This window comes from Condylostylus longicornis, unplaced genomic scaffold (genome assembly GCF_029603195.1).
Source record: "Condylostylus longicornis isolate FDR11 unplaced genomic scaffold, ASM2960319v2 ptg000027l, whole genome shotgun sequence".
Classification (NCBI taxonomy): Eukaryota; Metazoa; Arthropoda; class Insecta; order Diptera; family Dolichopodidae; genus Condylostylus; species Condylostylus longicornis.
Window position 1 is genome coordinate 4,376,316 of NW_026577996.1, and position 23,460 is coordinate 4,399,775.

General features: G+C 26.5%; 7 protein-coding genes across 13 annotated transcripts in view; 3 read left to right on the plus strand and 4 right to left on the minus strand.

The window, feature by feature from the left end:
• Positions 1-287: 287 nt before the first annotated feature.
• LOC129607453 (uncharacterized) lies at positions 288-2,506 on the minus strand. Of its 2 annotated transcripts, XM_055518482.1 has the most exons (3): positions 2,456-2,506; positions 1,798-2,368; positions 288-1,732 (listed from the first exon to the last, which is right to left on the minus strand). In XM_055518482.1, exons 2-3 carry the CDS (start codon positions 2,365-2,367, stop codon positions 722-724), a joined length of 1,581 nt encoding a protein of 526 aa, XP_055374457.1. In that variant the 5' UTR covers position 2,368; positions 2,456-2,506; the 3' UTR covers positions 288-721. The 2 variants fall into 2 exon arrangements, with proteins under 2 accessions (XP_055374457.1, XP_055374456.1); XM_055518481.1 differs by having other exon boundaries at positions 1,798-2,483.
• A 925-nt stretch (positions 2,507-3,431) lies between these two features.
• Positions 3,432-4,889, plus strand: LOC129607287 (uncharacterized). The gene is made up of 2 exons (XM_055518176.1): positions 3,432-4,100; positions 4,158-4,889. Exons 1-2 carry the CDS (start codon positions 3,534-3,536, stop codon positions 4,863-4,865), a joined length of 1,275 nt encoding a protein of 424 aa, XP_055374151.1. The 5' UTR covers positions 3,432-3,533; the 3' UTR covers positions 4,866-4,889.
• Positions 4,890-5,305: 416 nt separating this feature from the next.
• Positions 5,306-7,024, minus strand: LOC129607289 (uncharacterized). 4 transcript variants are annotated; one of them, XM_055518178.1, is made up of 3 exons: positions 6,668-7,024; positions 5,745-6,546; positions 5,306-5,436 (listed from the first exon to the last, which is right to left on the minus strand). In XM_055518178.1, the coding sequence occupies exon 2, from the start codon at positions 6,510-6,512 to the stop codon at positions 5,772-5,774; it is 741 nt and encodes a 246-aa protein (XP_055374153.1). In that variant the 5' UTR covers positions 6,513-6,546; positions 6,668-7,024; the 3' UTR covers positions 5,306-5,436; positions 5,745-5,771. The 4 variants fall into 4 exon arrangements, with proteins under 4 accessions (XP_055374153.1, XP_055374152.1, XP_055374155.1 ...); XM_055518177.1 differs by lacking the exon at positions 5,306-5,436 and adding an exon at positions 5,578-5,680; XM_055518180.1 differs by lacking the exon at positions 5,306-5,436 and having other exon boundaries at positions 5,771-6,546; positions 6,798-7,024.
• Positions 7,025-7,146: 122 nt separating this feature from the next.
• On the plus strand, positions 7,147-10,905 carry LOC129607202 (uncharacterized protein B0495.5). Its single transcript, XM_055517996.1, has 4 exons — positions 7,147-7,349; positions 8,083-9,696; positions 9,764-9,972; positions 10,039-10,905. Exons 1-4 carry the CDS (start codon positions 7,249-7,251, stop codon positions 10,491-10,493), a joined length of 2,379 nt encoding a protein of 792 aa, XP_055373971.1. The 5' UTR covers positions 7,147-7,248; the 3' UTR covers positions 10,494-10,905.
• Positions 10,904-12,047, minus strand: LOC129607203 (methylosome subunit pICln). 3 transcript variants are annotated; one of them, XM_055517998.1, is made up of 2 exons: positions 12,021-12,047; positions 10,904-11,930 (listed from the first exon to the last, which is right to left on the minus strand). In XM_055517998.1, the coding sequence occupies exon 2, from the start codon at positions 11,867-11,869 to the stop codon at positions 11,267-11,269; it is 603 nt and encodes a 200-aa protein (XP_055373973.1). In that variant the 5' UTR covers positions 11,870-11,930; positions 12,021-12,047; the 3' UTR covers positions 10,904-11,266. The 3 variants fall into 3 exon arrangements, with proteins under 3 accessions (XP_055373973.1, XP_055373972.1, XP_055373974.1); XM_055517997.1 differs by having other exon boundaries at positions 11,993-12,037; XM_055517999.1 differs by having other exon boundaries at positions 12,013-12,030.
• Positions 12,048-12,850: 803 nt separating this feature from the next.
• On the plus strand, positions 12,851-15,340 carry LOC129607312 (T-complex protein 1 subunit epsilon). The gene is made up of 4 exons (XM_055518219.1): positions 12,851-13,114; positions 13,515-14,496; positions 14,565-14,719; positions 14,777-15,340. Exons 1-4 carry the CDS (start codon positions 13,007-13,009, stop codon positions 15,158-15,160), a joined length of 1,629 nt encoding a protein of 542 aa, XP_055374194.1. The 5' UTR covers positions 12,851-13,006; the 3' UTR covers positions 15,161-15,340.
• Positions 15,341-18,115: 2,775 nt separating this feature from the next.
• Positions 18,116-23,460, minus strand: part of LOC129607330 (protein Shroom-like) — a 77,825-nt gene continuing 72,480 nt past the window's right edge. Inside the window, exons 2-4 of the mRNA XM_055518269.1 lie at positions 19,462-21,304; positions 19,032-19,298; positions 18,116-18,901 (exon numbers count right to left, since the gene is read on the minus strand). Coding sequence (XP_055374244.1) covers positions 18,635-18,901; positions 19,032-19,298; positions 19,462-21,304 — 2,377 coding nt within the window. The 3' untranslated portion in view covers positions 18,116-18,634. The remainder of the gene's footprint in view (positions 18,902-19,031; positions 19,299-19,461; positions 21,305-23,460) is intronic.

Here is a 23,460-nt window from a genome sequence, read left to right on the forward strand (position 1 = left end):
TCATTCGTACAATATTAATTTTATTAATTACAAAATATTTCTAAAATTATTTTCATTAAAATTTAATTGTATAAAAAAACTCGTTATAGATTTCAAATAATTATTTTAAAGAAATGATATTGTAAAATGTCATTATAAATTTATTATTAGGAAATTCGTATGAATTATAATATACATATACATAATGTACGTAGTAAGTCTTAAACTAAAATGTTTAAAATTTTGATGAAATTCTATTAATAAATTAATTTTATTAAATCTAGTTCAGCATGAATGCCTGGAATTCAGTTGAACCTTCAAATTATTAAATATGATGAAGCTCGAAAAAAATTTCTTAATTATTTTTCACTATATTTTTAGTAGGTTTACAAAAGTTAGATATATGTATGTACAAATTGAAACATCAGTATGAAATGGTTGCAGATTAAGTACAATAGCAATATGTATTTAATTGCTACATAACTCTACCTATTGATTTTCTTAAAATTTTTTAAGTTTTAAGAAATTTGATAAATTATTGTAGCAGTAAAAAATTTAAAAATGTGTGGATTAAATTGAAAATAATTTTCTTAAAATGAAGTTTAACTTAAATTTACAATATTGTTAAATTAGTCCGATATCAGCTTAATTAGCCTGATCACATATGTACGTACATTTGTATACTTGCGTGAAAAATAAAAAGAAATGAGAAAAAAGTTTTTATAGCCGAACTAAAATTTCTTTACGACATTATTGATCGAAATTTATTTTCGTCATCTTCAAATTCTGATATGGAATATTCTTGCTCTTCTTCAACAATTTCTTGGTCAACGTCTTGATCTGTTATTGTATATTCAATTGTACTATATTCTAATGCATCATACTTTTTTATATCATTAGGTTGATCACTTAATAATTGTGATGCTTCTATACGTTTAAAATGTCTCCACAAAGTTGATTTAGATATTCCAAAATCTTGTGCAGCCTTATTTTGTGACATTCCCATTTGGCATGCTTTTATTGCTTGCTCTAATTTGTACTTTAAATTTATTTTATCTTCTTCTAATCGTCTTTTAACTTGAGTTACGGTATCTGGCAAAAATCCTTGTTCTAACAAACGTACCTTATGTCTATGTAAGGTTGACATTGGTATTTTCAACGATTGACTAATACTTTTCAAAGTTTCCCCCTTTTCCAATCTTTCGCGCGCCAGTGATAACATTGGGTTATGTCGGCTATGCTTGTACATGGGATCATTTTTAATTCTTCGCCACAATACCGTTTTTGAAATATTATATTTACTGGCTGCCTTTGATAAGCTTAAACTTTCTTCTAATACATCTTTAATTGCCATGGTAATATTATGTTCGCGTTCTGTATAAACTTTGTGCCCAATGTATTGTGTTTTAGATGTGTTTGGACTATTAGTTTCTGTTTCAATATTATATATCTTATATTCAGCTTGAGAAACAGAAGAGGTTCCTTCAGCTTCAACATTCTCATCTTCTGTTATTTTATAAATTGTTGTTTCATCAGAAGGATTTTCGTTGACTGCCGTAACAACTGGAATTGATGACACTTCAATTTTTATAAGGCCAGAAGACAATTTTTCCTCTTTCAAAGTATACGATTTAGTGTAATTTTCAACATTATCGGATATTATATATTCGCCTTCGGCTTCAGTACTTTCAGCAACTTGTTCAAATTCTTCAATCGTCGAAAACTGATTTTGGGGGCTGGGATCAATTTCACTCTAGAAAAATATGTTAAAATAATAATTCTTTTTTATTTGTACAAATTGTGAATATTGTAACTTACTTCAATGTTAACTTTCATATGTACTGATGAATTATTTTTACATTGTTCGTGCATTTCTTTTGAGCTATTTTGGTGTTCTTTTTGTTGCTCTTCCGATTCACTGTTTATTTGTTCGGTTTCCATATTTTGATTTTCAATTGACTGGGAAATTTCTATTACTTCTTCAATACGAGTTTCACTTGCATGCGTAGTAGGATTGTTTTGGAAAGCACATTCAAAACTTATAGAATTTTTAATACCCAAGAACGTATTACTTTCTAAAAATTCTGTTAAATCAGATGAATTTAGCGTAACTTCGCCAATATAAACAAAATCTAAAATTTTTTGCATAATGGATCTTTTAATATCCGGTATAATAATAACGGTCTCCTGATCTAGTGTTTCAGGTATATTTTTCAAACATTCCTTAAAGAAATCACTATAAGAAGATAAAATAACTTTGTGAGCAAATAAGTATTCGCCATTATGAAAAACGAGTTTGACATCATAATATGCTCCTTCTTTTAAGATCTTTCTTTGCATCTCAAATATTGTTGCAGTATGCCCCATCCATTTTAAATTATTTTCCATTCTAAATATTTTTATATTTGTTTATATACAAAAAAAGTGTTATATATTTTATTGTTTCAGTTATTTATTATTTTGTTTCACTATTTACCAAATACTAAAACAGAATGATTTGGAAAAAAAGGACGCTTCGAAATTTTTTGACAATTGGTAGTGGTCTAAAACATTTTGCTTGCATTTATTTTGTTTTCTTAATAAGAATGTGTGGAATTGAAATGTGTAAAATATTGTTTTAGTATAATATGTCAAAAACGTTGCTTCTTGTGATATATAACAGCTGTTTTGAAAAAAAATTTGATTCGTATTTTATTTTTGGCAAGAATATTAAAGAGGTCGACTAATTAGAGCTGGTATACAGTAGTCATAATTTATTGCGTTGTCAACGTCGCAAATCTAAATATACCACGCGATGCGAATGCCAAAAAATATGATTGACGTAAAACGTCAAAAACAATAATAATCATTTACAAGTCTAAGCAAAGCACGTTTGAAATTGAAATATTGAGTGTCATGCGGGAATCGTGGCGGTGCACTTTTAAGTACTTGCAACCAATTTACTTTTGACAACCGAATGCTGCGTACCGCTTCCATTTAGATCCCTACTAGCATGCGTTGCGATCATTTCTATTTTTATTATTATTATCTAAATTGAATTGGGTTCATGCTTTTAGCCCTCATTAAATCAGGTGTTATATATATACTTGGAATTAAACTGCAATAAACAAAATAATTCTGCCAAAAAAACGTCTATTTGCAAGAAATGTCGAGACTAAAATCTACGAAACAACAGCGCAAATGCTGACAGGTTACACTTGCAAATATGAATTTAACCACATGTTGAAATTCGTTAATGGTTAGATGTTTGAAACGTCTAATCTCACATTAATATATGTCATTTGAAGTAAAAGTATATGGTATATTTTTTACCGTAAAATATTTTTTTAGATAACATTTGGATTAATAACAATTCTGCGCAAAATGTCAACAAATTGCTAAAGGGGCAAAAATGTTTCACGGTTTTTTCAAATCTTTCACGCTGTCAGCCGTGATTTAAATAGATAATAAAGCGTTTCATAAATATTAGGGAAATATTATTGTTAAAATAATAATGTTTTGAAAATAAAATTTGGAAAAAAATTCTATAGAAATCCTATATCACGAGAAAAAAAATGGTTTTTGAAAATTTTGAAATGGTATTCTACCGGCATAACAACATTTTAAAGGATATCTTTGAGCAGCACGTATTTCCAGATATTAAGTTTTGCTTTAGCGATGGTGATTTTCTTTTTGCACATCAAGCAATTTTAGCTATGAATAGTGAATTTTTCAAAAAATTTTTAAAATATATTCCCGAAACGTCAGAGACATTAAAAACACTAATCCTTCCAGATATAAGTAAAAATATTATGCAAAAGATATTGCATTATTTGTATACAGGCGAAGTTCAATTAAATCTTGAAGAAATTGCAAGTTTTATTGAAACAAAAATATTTTTTGGCATAAACGATGAGATCTCTCACAAGTGTATTATTGGAGATGAAAAGCATAATGAAACTTCAATTTTTGAACCATCAGATTTACATAAAGATTTACACAAGGACATTCATGACAAAAAACCGATTAAAAAAAAATACCTAAAGGAGAATTATAGAAAACGAAAAGTAGAATACAAAGATGCGTGTCAAATTCAACCAACGGAAAATCTCTTTCCGCGTGATAGCCAAATCATGAACTACGTAATTATCTTCACAAAAATAAGCAAACAAATTAAAGATTTTCTTATTTTTTTTTAGAAACTTTGTGAAGTTCAAAGTGAAAACTCTAGAAATTCATCAGTTTATAATTTGGAATGTGATTCTTTAGAAGAAAATAATCATAATGACTCTGTTGATTGTTATGATTATACTTTAAAAAATCCAAAATGTTTTTCGGTAGATGAAATCGAAATAGATGAAATTACGAGAAATTCTGAACAAACCTGTAATTTTGAAGGAAATGAAGAAAACAACATAATGGAACAACGTAAAATTTTAGTTGAAGAAGCTGTAAAACAAATTCTTGAAAATGGTGTAAGCATAACAAGCGCCTCAAAAAATTTTAATATACCAAAAACACTTTTGTGGCGAAAAGTAAAAAATGATCCGGAATATAAAATAAAAAGTGAAAAATTATTTGGTAAAAGAAACACAAAAGAAATATTGTCTGAATTATGTGATCGTTTAAAAAACGGTGAAAAGCTTATAAACATCAGTAAAATTTTGAGGGTGCCATTATCAACATTGCATTGGTATAAAAAACGTTTATTAACAGCAGGTTTACTTCCGGAAAATTTCATGTCAACACGACAAACTTTAAGAAATGATAGTAGAAAAAAGAAAAGTCTAGAAAAAGCAATTGAAGCTTGTAAAAGAGGTATGGTACAAAATAAAGCTGCTATAAGATTTAATGTCTCTAAAGCAACTCTTTCTCGACGAATGAAGAATTTAATGCAAAATGAATAAATTATCAATTTAAACGCTTTAGTTTGTAAATAGAAAATAAGATTCATTAGTTACTTTATTACAATTGTCTAAATGAAAATTTAAATTGAAAATACAAATAAAACTTTTAGAAATATTGAAAAATATATATTTAAAAAATTTTCTAATATATAATAGATTTTATTTTAAATAAGTAATTCGGCTTTATATTATAAAAATTGCTAATTTTCCCATAATTATATGTATTTAAGTTGCATATTTTTCTGTTTTTAATTATAAATCAAAAATGTAATTATTATTTTTTCAAAATCGAAATTATTGTAATATGTATTTATTATCTAAATAAAAATATTTTGATTGAATGATAGGATAATAAGTTCCACGAACATTGTTTCTTTCTGTTTTTAGCAATTTAAAAAAAAATAAAATTTTTTATACAATTAGTTTGCCACAATATTTTCAAACTATTCCTTTAAATAGGAGATTCTTGAAAATTTAGTTTCGATTAATATTGCATCTTTGTTCCATAATTGCATGTGTAAAATAATTCCATAATTGCAGCATATTTAAAGTTCCAACGTTGCGGAAAAGTCTATTAAAATATTCTATTGCGGTTATTACTTTTAGTTTTAACAGTATGATCGAAATTTTAAAAAATAAAAGAATGGATAGAGTAGGTAGTAAAATTCAAAGTATTGGCCCACTTATTAAAAAACCCTCAAAAAAAGGGAATTTTTCTTATTAATTATTTCTGGTTTTTTTTTTAGATTTTAAAACAAAATGTAAAAATTCTAGTTCTTCCACCAGTGGCTGGTTTTTAAAATTTTCATAATTTTCTTTATAAATACAAAATATAAAACGTTAAATTAAAATTTTTATAATTTGTATATATTCACCTACTTTTGAACAGCCAAATTAAATGGAATTTCATTTTGAAGATCTTTTTTTTACTTTTTTTTTCGTTGCATTTAAGGCTGGATATTCTTTATTATATGCTTCGTTCTTATCCTCTTCCTTTGGCGGTGGTACTCTTGCAATTTTTAAAATATCATAAATACTTTTTGGTTTATTTTTTAATGGAACACTTTCAAATGAACTTTCGGTACTGCTTAAAGATACATTAGATATATCATTCGTTAATGTTGTCATGGAAGTGGCATTTGATTCTGAAGATATATTCAAGTTATTTTGTACACTTTCGGAATTTAAATTACTTTTGTTAGTTTCTTTTATTTTGGAAACATTGAAAAAATCATCATCTAAAATAATTGGTGGACCTTTCTTTTGCTTTCTTGTTCCCCCATTTATGATACAGGGGAATGTTTTATTACTATTTACATAGCTATTAATATCTGGTGCCAAACCAACATTCCTCATTGAATTGATCTGTTCACGTTCATTTAATTCCATTTCTTTAATGTGTCTAATATCATCATCATCTTCATCATCACTTAAAATATTTTCGGTGGGCACAATTTTAATCGAAAATTGTTTAACTGGCAAAATATTTTTTGAGGCACTAGGTTCATTTACAATATTTATATTTTTCAAATATTGCTCATCGATATCGTCAGATCGACCATAATTTTCAAGAATATGAAACTGATCAGGATATATTCTGCACATAGTTTCTTCGATCGAAATAGGTTCCCATTTTTTATCACTCATTTTTGGAATAAATGTATCCTTTTTACCGTTTTTACTGTAAATAAATTTTATTAAATTTAACATTTGTGTTTTACTGCATAAATTAACACATATTTATGTAAGCAAAAACTTTATAAGTAACCTACATAATGCATAGATAAAAAATGCTTACATACCTAGCTGGCGTATTTATGTAAAAATAAAGCAAGTGTATTAAACATTTAAATGCGTGATTATTGAATTTTTTAAGTATTGTTTTAAATTTGTTTTATTTAATTTCGTATATTCGACTACGATTAAATTTACCCGTGCTACGTGTACTACATAAACTCCTTTTCTTTTTATTAAAAAAATTCTGTTTCCTCGCTTATCTTATGACTTGTGTTGCAACGTTTAAGTCCGTTTTAAAACATTACTTTACACAAGTTATCAATCCAGCATGGAATGGGATATGAATCCTTCTATTTCTATACTAAAATCAAAGAATAAAGCGAAATTTAAATGACCTGAATACATGTAGTGTTTCCAGGAGCTCTTTTCAGACAAATTTGAAAAATTTGTTTCATTTCAATATGTTCCAGTTCTTCGTTGATCAGCTGTTGAGAAATGTCAAAAAATATTTTACATAAATATTTACTTTCACTTTCAAATTTGATTCAAGTTTTTAATAGTGTTGCTCTCGCAAAAAAGTTATAATTTTTTTTCTCATACCAAATGAAAAATAAATTATTTATTTTATAACGAACTTATTTTTGATATGTTCAAAACCATTTCCCGTGCAAGCAGCTTTCTTCTAAGTAGAAATTCTCGATTATTTGGAAGAAGTAACGAAAGAAATATTCAAGTAAACTCCAATACGTAAGTTACTCCGCTTTACATTTATTATAACATAATATTATACTCCTACATATATACCTGCATGCATTATATGCGTATATTTGTTATATTATGTTAATATTCAATAATAATATCTTTTAGTTATTTAGATTATGCTATATATTCAAGCTATACAATTTTCTGGTACCTATAAATATTTCCGATTTTCAGATCAATACACCCGTTTCTTTTGCATATATATATATGCATAGAACTTAATTTGAGATATAGTGCAAGTGTTACGTTTCTTGTTATATAATCAACTACAAATATGGATTTTTCTCCAAGTGATATATGTATGTATATCTCCGAAACGCTGTTTACTTTCCGTCGATTAGATTGCTTTTTATTTGAACGGTTGTCTATATCAGCATCAGGGTATATGACTTTATCCAATGCCTTACGAATTATCGGTTACTAAAACAATAAAACAATTTTGCAGATAGCCTACTATGTAAATGCTTTTTATGTTTGTGTTATATAATTTCAAATAAAATAATAATAGACTAGATAATTGTAATAATTGGTTTAATAAAATCAAAATTATTAAATTAACCACGTACATACAAATTAAATGTAAAAAAGAAATCGCCAATATAAAAAATTTTTTGTCTCAAGTTATTCACACATGTATACATCTCTTACATGCTTACTAGAATTTGTAAAAAACCTAAAATATTCTTTTTTATTTTTAACTTCTTTGTTTTTTTTTTAGAAATTATTGTCCACATTTAACTTTTCTATCAAGATCTGGAATGGCTACAAGTTCAGCGTCATCGGCAGGAACATCTTCAGGTGAACCAAAATTTACTAATCGCTTGGCACAAGAAAAATCTCCATACCTTTTGCAACACGCTCATAATCCAGTTGACTGGTATCCATGGGGTGATGAAGCAATACAAAAGGCTCGTGATGAAAATAAATTGATATTTCTTTCTGTTGGTTATTCGACTTGTCATTGGTGCCATGTGATGGAACATGAGTCTTTTGAAAATGAAGAAGTGGCGAAAATAATGAATGACAATTTTATTAATATAAAAGTTGACCGTGAAGAAAGGCCTGATATTGATAAAATTTATATGAATTTTGTCCTTATGATCAATGGTAGTGGGGGTTGGCCAATGTCAGTATGGTTAACACCAGACCTTGCTCCAATATCTGCTGGAACTTATTTTCCTCCAAAAGACAGATGGGGTATGCCAGGGTTTTCAACTGTCTTAAGAACTATTGCGGAAAAATGGAAAAAAAATCAAACTGAACTTAAAGAAACTGGGTCAAAAATAATTAAAGTTATAGAAAAGAACTTAACCGAAAAGCCGGCAGAAGCGCTTGATCCTGAGTCTGCCGAAGCTAAACTAGACTTGGCCATAAGAATTTATAAAAGAAATTATGATGAAGAGTATGGTGGTTTGGGTAATCATCCAAAATTTCCTGAGGTTTCTCGTCTGAATTTACTTTTTCATGCATATACAATTAAAAAAGATCCTGAAATATTACAAATTGCACTAAATACTTTGGAAAAAATTGCAAATGGTGGCATACATGATCATGTTTTTGGTGGTTTTGCAAGATATTCTGTAGATAGAAAATGGCATGTTCCACACTTTGAAAAAATGTTGTATGATCAAGGCCAGTTAATGTCAGCTTATGCGAATGCATATAAAATAACACGTAACGACTTTTATTTAGAGACAGCGCACAATATATTTGAATATTTAATGAAGGATTTGTACCATCCTTATGGAGCTTTTTATTCTGGTGAAGATGCAGATTCTTTACCAACAGCAGACGACAAACTCAAAGTAGAAGGAGCGTTTTATGCATGGACATGGGATGAAGTTCGTGAAGCTATAGAAAATAATGCGGGCAAATTTGAAATTGACGCAAAAAAAGCGTTCGAAATTTATTGTTATCATTATGATATTAATGAAACAGGAAATGTAGAGCCCGCAAGCGATCCTCATGGCCATTTGACTGCAAAAAATATTTTGATTGTAAGAAATTCAATTAATGATACTGCTAAAAAATTTAATATTGAAATTCCTAAATTGAAACACACACTTTCTGTTGCAAATGATATACTACATAAAATTCGTGACAAAAGACCACGTCCACATTTGGATACTAAAATTATTACTTCTTGGAACGGATTGGTTTTATCTGGGCTTTCCAAATTAGCAAATTGTTTCAGTGGAAAAAGATCAGAATATTTGAGTGCAGCTGAAAAACTAGTTGATTTCATAAGGAATTTTTCGTTCGACAAAGAGAAACAAATTTTGCTAAGATCATGTTATGGAAAGGGAGTTGGTGACAATTCTACAGAAATTCTGTATGTATTTATATTTGTTTATCGTATTTTGTAATATTTTTTTTATTTTTGATATTTTGTTTTCTAGATCAGAACCAATTGCAGGATTTTTAGATGATTATGCGTTTTTAATACGAGGTCTCCTAGATTATTTCCAAGCTTCTATGGATCCTAATGCTCTACTGTGGGCAAAAGAATTGCAAGACATACAAGACAGTTTGTTCTGGGACACTGTGAATGGTGGCTATTATTATTCTCAAGAAAATTCTCCAAACGTTATCGTAAGACTTAAGGAAGGTGAAAAGAGAAATTTATATTTTATTTCAAATAGAATTCATAATGCATAAAAATTAACATTTTTAGATCACGATGGTGCTGAACCTTGTGGCAATAGTATAGCTGCACGTAATCTCCTTTTACTTTCTGTTTATTATGATGAACCAAAATATAAAGATCAAGCTAAAAAATTACTAAATTTCTTCAGTGACGTTAATCCATTTGGTTATGTTTTACCAGAAATGATGTCGGCACTGCTGTTACTTGATCAAGGGTTTAATCTCTCTGCCGTAGTTGGTCCATCTTCTGAGGTTACAGAACGTTTCATAAACATTTTACGAAAATACTATGTTCCAGGTTTAATAATGGTTCACTTTGACCCAGAAAAAGAATCTTTTATTAGACAAAATTCTCGGGAAAAATTCAAAATGATTAAAAACACAACAACTGTTTATATTTGTCACAATAAAGTCTGTCAATTACCAATGACATGCCCAGTGAAATTAGAGGAAAATTTTAATTTGAATTATTTGGCGAAATAAGTAAATTTGCAATGTCTGAAATTTGGGTGTATCTTATTTTTTTTCTGTAATTCTGATATTTATTAAGTACCTGGTATTTTTCCTTCATGGAAGTTTTATCCAATGATGTTACCGAATTCATTTATTAAAAAAAAAATAAGAGATGAAGCCTAAAGAATCGTAACTGTAATATTTAGGCAATTCGAACTTTTAGAGTTATTAATGTATTTTTTCTTTCATTTAAATTTTATTATTTTTTTCCTTTTGCGTTAAAAATAAAATGTTTTCATATTTACTAAAGACTTCTAAAGTTCAAAGCTATTTTATTTTTGGATATTATACTCATACTTCTTACTTTTTAATGGATTCCTTTGAAATAGGAAGTAATTTGTATATTTTTATGCTATAAGGAAAATAAATAAAAACCGACATTACATATAATAAAGTTGTTTTTATTTCCAATTGCAAACTCATTCTTACGTTAAAGTTAAAAAAAATCAAATAGTATTTTAAATGCAGAAAACAACTCGAATACTTAAACCCCTGTGCTAGAGATATTTATATTTTAACAATTTTTGATATAAGACCTATTAAGAAATATGAACAGAATAAAAAATTAATTTTTCAAGATTTTACATATGTAATGCATATAAAAAGTATGATGGAGTATTTCAATCTACATTCTACATATAAACATTGAACACTAATTGTAAAATATTGCATAAACAATAAAACTTTGAAGCCGTTAATTAGCGTAATAGATTCTTTTAGCACTCTTGTTTTTCATTAACTCTTTAAGCATCTTCAAAATGATCTTGATTTATGTTTAAATTTCTCATATCATTAACATTCTCACCATGATTATCATCATCAAATTCATCTTCATTTTGCTCTTCGACTGCATCCATAAAATCACTCTCATCAGATATACTATCAGCAGAATCAGGATGCAATGTTTGACATTCTTTCATAGATTGGAATATTTGATCAACTGCAGTAATATCGTTTGGTATAAGCCACATTTCAGTCATGTCATCCTGACAACCAGACTCATTTCCTTCATCATTTTCACTGTCGTCATCTTCTTCTTGTTCCATTGCATTACCATTTGCATTTCCATTGGCTGCACTTGGGTCATATACACCTTCCCATACAAGTTGATGATCTAACATTAGGTATATACATTTTGATGGATTATTGGAAATTCCATGTAAGCTAATTTGTTTCCAAAGCATAGATATACCCTCAAGAGAATCATCCGGTTTCCACATAAGACAATCTTCGGTTAAATATAGTACTCCATTTCCGATGAGTTTTTCACCTATTTTAATTTTAATATTATCCGATTTGTAAACTAAACCTTCTTCAGGCTCTTCAATTTTACGTACTAGTACCATTTTTTTTTTAATTTTAAAAATATTCAATTTATAAAGAAACTATGGTAAAACATTCGTTTTTCTGAAAAAAAAAAAATAAAAAGACGCAAATAAGTTTATTTCCACAATATATGTATGTAATACAAGTAGAAAATCCAATTCACCGGCAGACCTTTCAGTCAAATCTTAAACTACAAAAGTAGAAATAAACAAATATCTACGAAAATTTGTTCCTAGTTTTTTGACAGTTATTTTAGAATTTGACTTTGCAATCTGTCAAACCTAATTGGGCTGCCAAGATATGAAATGTTTTAAGTTTCCATTTCGAGTTTAAATAAAATTGAATTACGTATTTGGTAAGATGTTTCAAAAAATACAGTTCATGTTATAAAATAATATACTGGGAATAAAATAAAAATAATTTTTAAAAATATTTGGAATAAATTTATATTTTGATTTTTTGTGGTACATTGCAGGCTAGAATAAATGTACAAAAAATTTTAAATTTTTAAAAAATGTAAATTTTTTAAGAAACCTAGGTTTGGGGAAAAAAATATTTATGATTGAAATTTGTCAAATGAAGGCCTTTTTTAATTTTTTATTTTTTTGTTATTTTATTTAACTTAATGAATTTTGAACTAATTTTTGTTTTTTTTAATGTATTAAATAAAATGAATTGCCTATGTTTTCTAATATGTATTTTTGGAGATAAAAATGATTCAAATAAAAAAAAATTAAATTAACAATTAAAAATATTATTTTAAATATTTTTACGATATAACACATTGGACTCAGTGGGAATAAATTGTTTCACGAAAGTAAGTGTGAATGTAGATAGTTAAAAATACTATTTTTTTTTCTATTTTCACAGTACATCCCTGTGACTTCAATTTTATTATTTCATTTCATTTCATTCCGGTTTCGAATATTCTTTAAAGCGAATACTCAATTTTTTTAAATGACAGTGACGTTAACGTCAAAATGCAAATGTCATTATATTGTCCAAATTATATACATATCGAAGTGTATGTATATTACATATGTGCATTAAGTTTTTTACTTACTCCATCGCAAAATTAAAATCAAGTAATCGAACTGTGTCGTAAATTGTTATCCTTATTTATCCAGTAATCCTAAGAAGTTGCAAAATAAAGAATAATGACACAATTTCCTGGAACCATCGCTTTTGATGAATATGGCCGGCCTTTTATTATTTTGCGTGACCAGGAGAAACAAAAGAGAATTACAGGGACAGATGCTATTAAGGTAAAAATACAAAAATGTCTTGCATGTAATAACGTGAATGTAATTTTTCCTTTTTGATTATCAAATTATTTAGAAATTTAAAGTTGCGAAAGCTCAAAATTTTAATAGTATAAGTTAAGTTAATCGAATATTTAAAATTTCTCGCTTAACACTATTCTTTTGATTACTTGAAATGAATTTCCAGATGAAATTTGAAAGCAATATTTTAAGGAATTTTCGTTGAAGTTTTCTAATATATTCAAACTTATACTTCTATTAATTGATAAAATTAATTTGTATTAGTTTGTCATAATTTTATTTTAACTTTTAATTTTAATTTTGCTTGTTTTTATTAAAATGTTGTTTTTAACCTCAACAATGACTCATTATGTACAATGCCGGATAATGTTTGTTTTTTTAGAGCCATATATTAGCTGCGAAACAAATTGCTCAAACATTAAAAACATCTTTGGGCCCAAAGGGTTTGGATAAAATGATGGTGAGTGCTGATGGGGAAGTATCTGTAACTAACGATGGTGCCACAATAATGAAATTGATGGATGTTGATCACGAAATTGGTAAACTAATGGTACAATTAAGCCAATCTCAGGATGATGAAATAGGCGATGGAACAACCGGCGTTGTTGTATTGGCTGGAGCACTATTAGAACAAGCTGAAGCTTTGATTGATAGAGGAATTCATCCTATTCGCATAGCTGACGGATTTGAATTAGCTGCACAGTGTGCTGTAAAACATTTGGATTCAATATCTGAACCGTTTCCTGTTGATATCAATAATAAAGAACCGTTAATTCAAATTGCAATGACTACTCTTGGAAGTAAAATTGTGAATAAATGTCATCGTCAAATGGCAGAAATTGCTGTTGACGCTGTTTTAACTGTTGCTGATTTCGAAAAAAAAGATGTCAATTTCGAATTGATTAAAATTGAAACTAAAGTCGGTGGTCGTATGGAAGATTCATGCTTGGTAAAAGGTGTAGTTATAGATAAAACTATGAGTCATTCTCAAATGCCAAAAGTATTAGAAGATGTTAAAATAGCTATATTAACATGCCCATTTGAACCACCAAAACCTAAAACTAAGCATAAGTTAGACGTTACATCCGCTGAAGATTATAAAGCTTTGAGAGAGTATGAGCAGGAAAAATTTACTGAAATGGTAAAGCAAGTAAAAGATGCTGGAGCAAATTTAGTAATTTGTCAATGGGGTTTCGATGACGAAGCTAACCACTTACTTTTAAATCATCAATTACCCGCCGTCCGCTGGGTTGGTGGCCCTGAAATTGAACTAATAGCTATTGCAACTGGAGGAAGAATTGTTCCTAGATTTGAAGAACTTTCTGCTGCAAAACTAGGACATGCTGGACTTGTTCGCGAACTATGTAAGTTATAAAAAAAAATCTAAAATTATAAAGCAATACAAAAAAAAATCCATTTATTGATATTTTAGCTTTTGGTACATCACGTGACAATATGCTGGTTGTTGAAAAATGTCAAAATTCAAAGGCAGTAACTATATTACTTCGAGGAGGTAATTTAATGATAACACATGAGGCGAAGCGTTCTATTCACGATGCATTGTGTATTGTTAGATCCTTGATAAGGGTAGGTTAAGAAAAGAAAATGTTTCATATTATCATTACATTCTTATTTCTCCAAAAGGATTCTCGTGTTGTATATGGTGGAGGTGCTGCTGAAATTAGTTGTTCTTTAGCTGTCGCTAAAGAAGCCGATCAACTTTCAACTTTAGAACAATATGCCTTCAGATCATTCAGCGTTGCTTTGGAAAATATTCCACTAGCTTTAGCTGAAAATTCTGGACTTCAACCAATTGAAACTTTAACTGAATTAAGGGCACGCCAAGTTGGAGAAAAAAATCCATATCTTGGAGTTGATTGTATGTTTTCTGGGAATTCTGATATGAAACAAAATCATATTATAGAATCACTGCATTCCAAGAAACAACAAATTGTATTGGCAACACAATTAGTAAAAATGATTTTAAAGATTGACGATGTAAGGAGTCAACATGACGGAGATATGTAATTAATGCAACCATTTTTGTGCAAAGATGATTTTGTGCTTCTGTTTTTCAAATTTTATAATAAAATTCATTTTCTCATTTTTTAATTCACATTTAATATGCATATTACTAATTTACTTTCATGTACTCAATAAAAGGCAACCTATTTAATAAAAAAAAAAAGTTCTCTTTAAAACTTGAAATCAATGTTTTTAATTTTAATTTGGGTTAATCAAGATCTGTTAAATGTTTTTTTTTTTGTATATTTTTACAAAAATGAAATGGTATTTACTTTGAATATTATTCATTGGTATAACTTTGAGAATACGTGATAGCCAAGCTCAATTGCGTGGTGTTCTTTCCAAATGTTTAACAATTCAATTCGTCAATATTAAGAATTGGATTTTACTTAAGTATTTTTCATTTTAAATGCTTTTGTAGGAAAACATTTTTAATTTTTAAAAATATTCCAAGTGAATATTCATTAAAGCTTTCTAATTTACTTATATCTGCTTAGGTATAAGCTCATATTCGACCTGAAATTAATTTGAGGGAAAAAAAAATTAATATCAATGGAAAAAGTAAATTTCATAAGCATTTTTTTCTTAAGTTTATTTTCTTTATAACATTCTTCATTTATTTTTTACTTTCATTTCACTTTTAGTTTTGAAATTTTATATTACTAATTTAAATTTCCTTACGAACTAATCGTCATGTAGACTAAAATAAGAGTAAAAATAAAATATTGTATAACTAAAAAAAAAATGTTTGTTTTAATTTTTAATTATTTTAAAAACAAGAAGAATTAAAAAAAAATCTATAACTTTATAAAGATAAACGAGATAATCAAGTAAATTTAAAAAAATATACGTTCATATTTTTTTAAAGCTTTAAAAAAGAATTAATCACAAAAGTAAGTAATTTAAATATGCATACAAACAAAAAACAAAAAAAAAAAAAGCATTTAAGAGAAATTAAAATGAAAATTATATTTTAAAATATTTTTAATTTTCTAATTACGTTCTTATTATTTTTACTATCGTACATTTATTTTAAGTATTCACAAAATTTTGTAGAAATAAAAATTCCATTTCAAATATAAAAATAAATTAAAAAAAAAACTAAAAAAAAAAATTAAGGAAAATTTATTAATTATTCCGAAATTTGAAAATCTATCTAAAGTTAAATTTATTTTTATATTTAATTATTTTTTTATTCATACAGCTATAAAGTAAAAAAAAATAAAATTATTATTTTTAACAAAAGCACCATTGGTGGCAATTAAATGTTTCTCAGTATACAACGATTTTGTTTTTATATTAATATTTTAATAAAATATTGGGTATTTTAAAAAATTATTGCAAAAAGTATTGAATCTAGTAAAGAATTTTAAAAAATTTTCGTATCTTATTAAAACCAATTATGAGCAAAGTATTCAAATTTATTTCAGTAAGAGGACTAAAGCAGCTATTTATGATAATCCATGGTATGTAAATCTGTAAATTTGATAAAAAGAAATATGCTAACTTGTCTCTTTTTCAATTATTGTAGTTTTCTATTTTAATAGTAGTTCACCAATAATATAATGCAATAATATAGAAAATGAAATTTTGATGTTTTAATCTTTCAAGAATATTTTAATATTTAATTAATATAGGATATTCAAGAATTGTTATTAATGTTTCATAATTAATATTTAATTAATAACATAATTAAATTCTCCTTTAAAATCAGTTTTGTTATTTGAATAATTTTATAATAATTATGTTTTGCACTCTTCTACTAAATTGTCCAAATGATAATATGAAAATTATTTATGGAAATTTTTAGTTAATAAAAAATGATAGTTTAAATAAAATTTTAATTATTTATTTGGTAGCCGTAGGTCATCTACAAAAAAAAAACAAAAATGCAAATCTAAAATTCAATATTTCTTTAATTTAAAATCTTATATTGTTGTAATCGTTTCTTTGCTTTTTTTTTTCTTTTCAAAGATAAAACAGAAATAAAATCTCTAAATTATTTCAACAATATGTATTGAAATAGTAGAAATTTAAATCGATAATAAATATATGTATATTTTTTATAATAAAAATAATAAAATTAAAATTAATTTTTCAATAATTTGCAATTCTTTCAATTTCCGAAAATTATTGTAAATTTTTATCAACTTTCGATTTCTGAATTTTTTAAATTCATTTATATTTAAAATTATGAATAAATTTCTGAACCTATTTGTTTTATTATTCTATATAGAATATATTTATGTACAAACCCTTTATTTATTTATTTAAAAATAGTAATTTTTATATTTTAAAATTGTTTATAAATTTTGTCTTATATTTACTTCTTATCAGTACCTATACTTTTCTTTTTCTAAGAAATGGATGGTAATGTTGGGGTTACTGATTATACAAAATTTACTATATGTTAAATTATCTTATGAACATTATTAGAAGATAGGATTAAGCAAATACCAAATACTGAATTTCATTTTTACCTGATTTAATCTCAATTCCTTTCGCTTTATCATGTAAAATTGATATTATATAATTTTAAAGGCAATCAATAAAAGTTTTAACTTTATTATTTTGAAGTTATTGAAAAATTTTTTTATAATTCTCTTGAGGAAGGAGGATTTAATTTTGAAAAAATTATTATATAAATTCAATTAAATTTTTGAAATTAAACAAAAATGTAATTGTAGACATTCTTCGGCAGTTATAGCAATTTACATATATTGGCCAAACGATTTTTCTCGAACAAAATTGGTACAAAATTGAATTTGAGATGTTCTAATATTGATAATTCTGAGTTTCATAAATTGTTTTTATATAATTTATAATGTAAAGTTTTTATAAATTAAAAATTTTAATAGTTTTAAGTAGTTTTTAAATGACATTAAAAAAAATGTAACTTTTGTGTTTCTTTTTTATTCACTAGTTTGTGTAATTTTTGAATTGGTAAGGGTAAAAAAGTAAGAGTTTTATAGCAGAAAACTATTTTATTTTTTATAATGTAATTTTTTCTTTTAATTTAAATAATTGAAAAAATTAAATGTATGTATATATATATATATTATATTATAAATGTATTTTATATAGCATATTTAAAAAAAATTATTATTATAATTTCACAGGCAATATTTAATTTTAATTTTTTTTTACGTAACTTATTTAAAAAAAAATCGAATACACACAGCTTATTTCGAAATAAACTTAAAAAATTAAAATTAAAAAAAAAATTAGAAAAATCTATAAATTAATTTTTTTTTTATCTTTTTATTTTCGATATACATATAAAGTAATAAGGTTTTTAAAGTAAAAAGTTCAAAACTTCTAAAATCTTTTTTTTTTTTGTTTCTTTTTAAATTTTATTTAAAATAATCTCGATTCTAAAAGAATTTCATAATTTTTTTTTTTGCAATAAAAGATTCTTATTATAATTTATTATAAGTGTTTTTTTAAAAAAAAAAAAAAAGAATTATATAACTAGTTTCAGCATTCACTTTGAATTTGTAAAGTTTCTTTTAATGCCTTCAATTGTTCTTCACCTAATTTCATTTTATCATCGATTTCTCTTAAATCGATTATTAATTTAGCTTTCATATTAATAAAATATTCATAATCGGCACAATCATCATTTGTTAAATTTCTTTCGATTATTTTATAAACAATTGAACCTCGTCGATCGATATCTTCTTTTAGTTTTTTGGCTTCTTCAAGTTGTTCTGTTAAGCGATCACGTTTTGACTCAAGAGTTTTCTAAAAATATAAAAAAAAATTATTAGTGACAATAAAATTTTTTTTTTTTAAATATTTTTAGTATAAAATTCAATATTTCATTAACAATATTTCTTCATTGATATTTATTTCAGGAGTTGGTTGTACACACCTTTTCTGTTGAATTCTCATTAATGCCATGCAATGTGTTCTCAATTTTGGCTAATCGTCCTGATAGTGATAATAATAACATTGTGATATGACCGACATCATCAATATATGCTTTGAATTTGGTTACATCAATTGGTCGAACTTTATCGGCAATCTTTGTTGCTATATTGCTACCCAATTGATCATTACTTTGAGTTTCCTCCTTAATGGAATATTGCTCTTTAGTAAGGACATCTAATTTCTTCGTTAAACGATTTATTAATTCCTCCTACAAAAGAAAATATCATTATAAAAAAAATTGGAATATTTATATTATAAACGTCTTAATTTTTTTTCTTTTATTTGAAATTTCTTACCAAAACTATAGGGTCTAATGAAGGTTTGAATGAAAAACTGAAGGAAAAAATTCATAAATTGCACCTTATACTTACTTTCTTTTTCGTTAAGTCACATAAACTTGTTTCACCGTTAACGGTACCATTTAATTTAGAGTAATCTTGACCGTTACAATCAATTGAAAATGATTTATCTTTTATATTATCTAATTTATCAATATCAAAGAATTTTTCACTTGGTGTTGATGTTGCTGCATCTCGTTTAGCTGGTCTAGGAGCAACATTTGGATTATATAAATTTATTACATAGTCTGCTGTTGATTTGTAAGTACTTGGAGTTAATATTTGACTTAATTTATCCTCTGATGATGGCAAGAGACTAGCCAATTTTTGGGATAGTATATCACAATCAATTTCTTCTGATAATTTTCGACGAGGCATTAATGTTGGGCTGGGTGTTGATATACGATCTATTGATTTTTGATATGTAAAATTATTTGAATTTGATTCGTTTCCTAATGCCAATTGATTATCTGTAGATGAAGTTTGTAGTGTTTCATCTGTTTGGGAAGCTGTTTCAGTTGTAGGAGGATTAACTCTCAATATGATTTCAGTTCGTTGTATTAATTGATTTTCTGTTGTTGTTGAGACTTCTGTTGAAGAATTTTCCATTTTTGGTAAAGCTTTTTGTTTACAATCTGAAGATGTATTAAGATTTTTATTCATACTGATATTAGGCGAGGAGCATGTAAATTGAACTGGACTTGTTATTTTAATGGGGCTTTCAGGCAAACACGATTGTTTACATTCTATTTGTTTTAATATTTTAGAATTATCTTGATTAAGAGAACTTTGTGTTGCTTCTAGTTTTAAGTTTTTAGTTGTATATCCTAAAATTTTACGATCCCCACAAATATTATCCATTGTATGAGCTGACATTAATTTTGATTGTAACTGAGTTATTTTTTCAATATTTTCACGTAGTGATTCTCGTTTTATTGAAATTTTTTCTTCTGACTTTGATATTGGCGGTGATATTGATAAAGTTGTATTTACTAATTCAGCTCTTACAATTCTACCTTCACCAGGATCATGATGTTCTTCTAAACTTAATTTTCGTATAATATCGGTACGTTGAAAATCTCGTTGTTTAATTGACGTAAAAGAATTCAATTGACTGGATTCATTAAGATTTGTTGGTGTTGAAACCAGTTGATGTGATATATTATTTTCTGATTGAGCTGGAGATAAAATTCCATCATTAAACTTATTAACGCTTTCTTTAGAATCAAGAAATTGCGTTCTTTTTAAGTCGATCGTTGATTGTGACATATATTTGGGACTTGATTGATCATTTAATTGTGTTGGACTATTATAACAACTATTTTGATTTGATCTCTGATTGAGGCTTGTCATGGAAGAATATGGCGGTGGTGGAGTGCTTGGTGTTGTAGCTGGAGATCTATTTAAACGCTGTAGTTGTTGCTGAGATTGATGATTAATTTGTGAAGGTGAATTTGTTTGTGACATAATTACTTTCATATTGCATGGATATCCGTGTGGATAGAGTACCGTTTGTCCATTTGGTGTAGTTGGTGTAGGTGTCGTTGGTGAATTATTAGTATTTGGCAAATTACCGATATTATTGTTGTTATTGATACCATATTTTGGTGATGGTGTATTTGATGTAGGTGAGGATTGCTGAAGTTTAACACCAACTAGCAAAACATCGGGTAAATTATTATTATTACATTTAGGTTTTGGTGGTAAAATTTCTTCTTGATACGATATATGCTTTATTGGTGTAATTGTTGAATGTTGGCTAATAATACTGTCCTCATTTGAAGTTAATGTTAATTTATAGCTGCCATGATCTGGATCAGCATTATTAAATTTATCTCGAGTTTGACGAGGTAAATAAGATGCCTTCGAATTCACTCTGGAAATAAAAAAAAAAAACATTTTTGATTAAGTTGTTATACAAATTCAATTTTTTGTTTTAAATTTTTCAAAATGGTAGCACTGCAACAATTAATTTAAATATGGAAATCTCTTGCTTCCGTTTCGTATCACAAATACTTTATAATTATTTTTAAAATTTTAAAAAAATGGAAATCGTTTGTTTTGAAAAAATAGTCTTTTCAAAAAAAATATTTTTTTTTGTCATTTAATAGAACAAAGAAGAAAAGAAACGAAATATAAGAAAATTTTGAAACAAATAAAAAAAATTGAAATTAATGGAAGACTCATTTAGTTGTGGTAGTCAATTGAATAAACGAAATTTCAATCAAAATAAACAAAACAAACACTATGACAGTAACGACAGGAGCAATACAGGGAATTGTAATAGAAAAAATTCCTATTTTAGTAATGTGATTATAGATGAAAATAAATTTCCCGAATATTGGAAGGAGTTACGTGAACAAATGCAATTTAGTGATGCAATAATAAAGTTACCGTCAGGCACTGAATTTAAAGTTCATAGAATTATTTTATCATCATGTAGTGAATATTTTAAAGCAACATTCACATATAATAGTGAAACTAATACTACACCTTTAAGTAAGAAACAATCATCAAGATCTAATATTTCTTACAAATGTTCTAACAATTCTTATCAAACAATTGATGAAATTTCAAAAAATAATAATAATCGAAATATCGAAATTACTGAAATTAATTTAGATCTTTCAGATACAATTATGAAAATAATTTTAGATTATGCTTATACAGGAACTTGTAATATTAATTGGTCAAATGTTGAAGAATTACTTGCATCATCTGATCATTATCAAATAATTGGAATAATTAAATTATGTTGTAAATTTTTATATGAAGAACTTAATATTGAAAATTGTATTGGAATTTATTTATTTGCCAAAAATTATTTTTGTAAAGAATTGGAAAATTATACAAAATTTTTTATATTAAAAAATTTTACAAATATTTTAAAAAAAAGTCCTGAATTACAACAATTATGTTGTGATGATTTAAAGAACATCTTATCGGATGAATATTTAAATGTAAAGAATGAATTAATTGTATTTGATGCTATTAAAAATTGGATAGAATATGATTTACAAGAGAGATTAAAATGGATCAAAGAATTATTACCCTGCATTAGAATTGGTTTACTAAGTAATAAAGAATTAAAAAATAATATTTTGAATTGGAAATATATTTGTGAAAGCATGGTAATTTTTTTTCTATATAAGTAGTATTGATTTCGAGTAAATTAAAAAGAAAATTTTATTTAACTGTGTTACGATCTGAGCCACATTCTCACTCGTTTCGATCGGAAATTCATTAATTGCAGTCGCTCCAAAAAAATAATCCCGAAACGTATGATAACATGATTTTGACGGCTAATCGAAAGAACGAAAACGTAAAAATGTTGTTCACCGAGAGCATTCTTAGCTAGTTGTTCAAATTCTAATAATCTAAAGCGTTTTCCGATGGTCAGTCTTTTTATGGTAGAATCGATTTAAAATAAAAACACAAAATCCCAAACAATAAATGATCAAAAATCAATTAATTAAAGATTAGTAAATTTAAATTTAATTTTTTATTTTAAAAAGGATCTTCAAAAACAAATTTTACCTTTACAATATAAAACGAGAATACCAAATAAAATATTAATGGTTATTGGTGGATGGTTTAATGGTAGTCCAACTGATAAAATTGAAATTTATGACACAAGGTGAGTTCAATTGAACAAATTAGTATATGTGTATTAATTACATTTTATTTTCTACAATATGCAAGAGCTGATATCTGGTTAGAAATGCGTTATACTGATAAACAAAGAGAGTATCATGGAGTTTGTACGGTAAATAAAAAAGTTTATGTTATTGGTGGTTTTCATGGTTTTAATTATTACAATTCAGTACGTTGTTTTGATCCTATCGAATATAAATGGAAAGAAAAAGCTTGTATGAATCAATCGAGATGTTACGTTAGTGTTGCTGTCTTAGGTAAATCATAATTATAAATATAAATATAAGAATCTTATTGGAAAATCTTCAAAAATGTATTCAATTATTTTTGCTTTTACGGAAGACGGGAAAATATATGCTTTAGGAGGTTATGACGGTC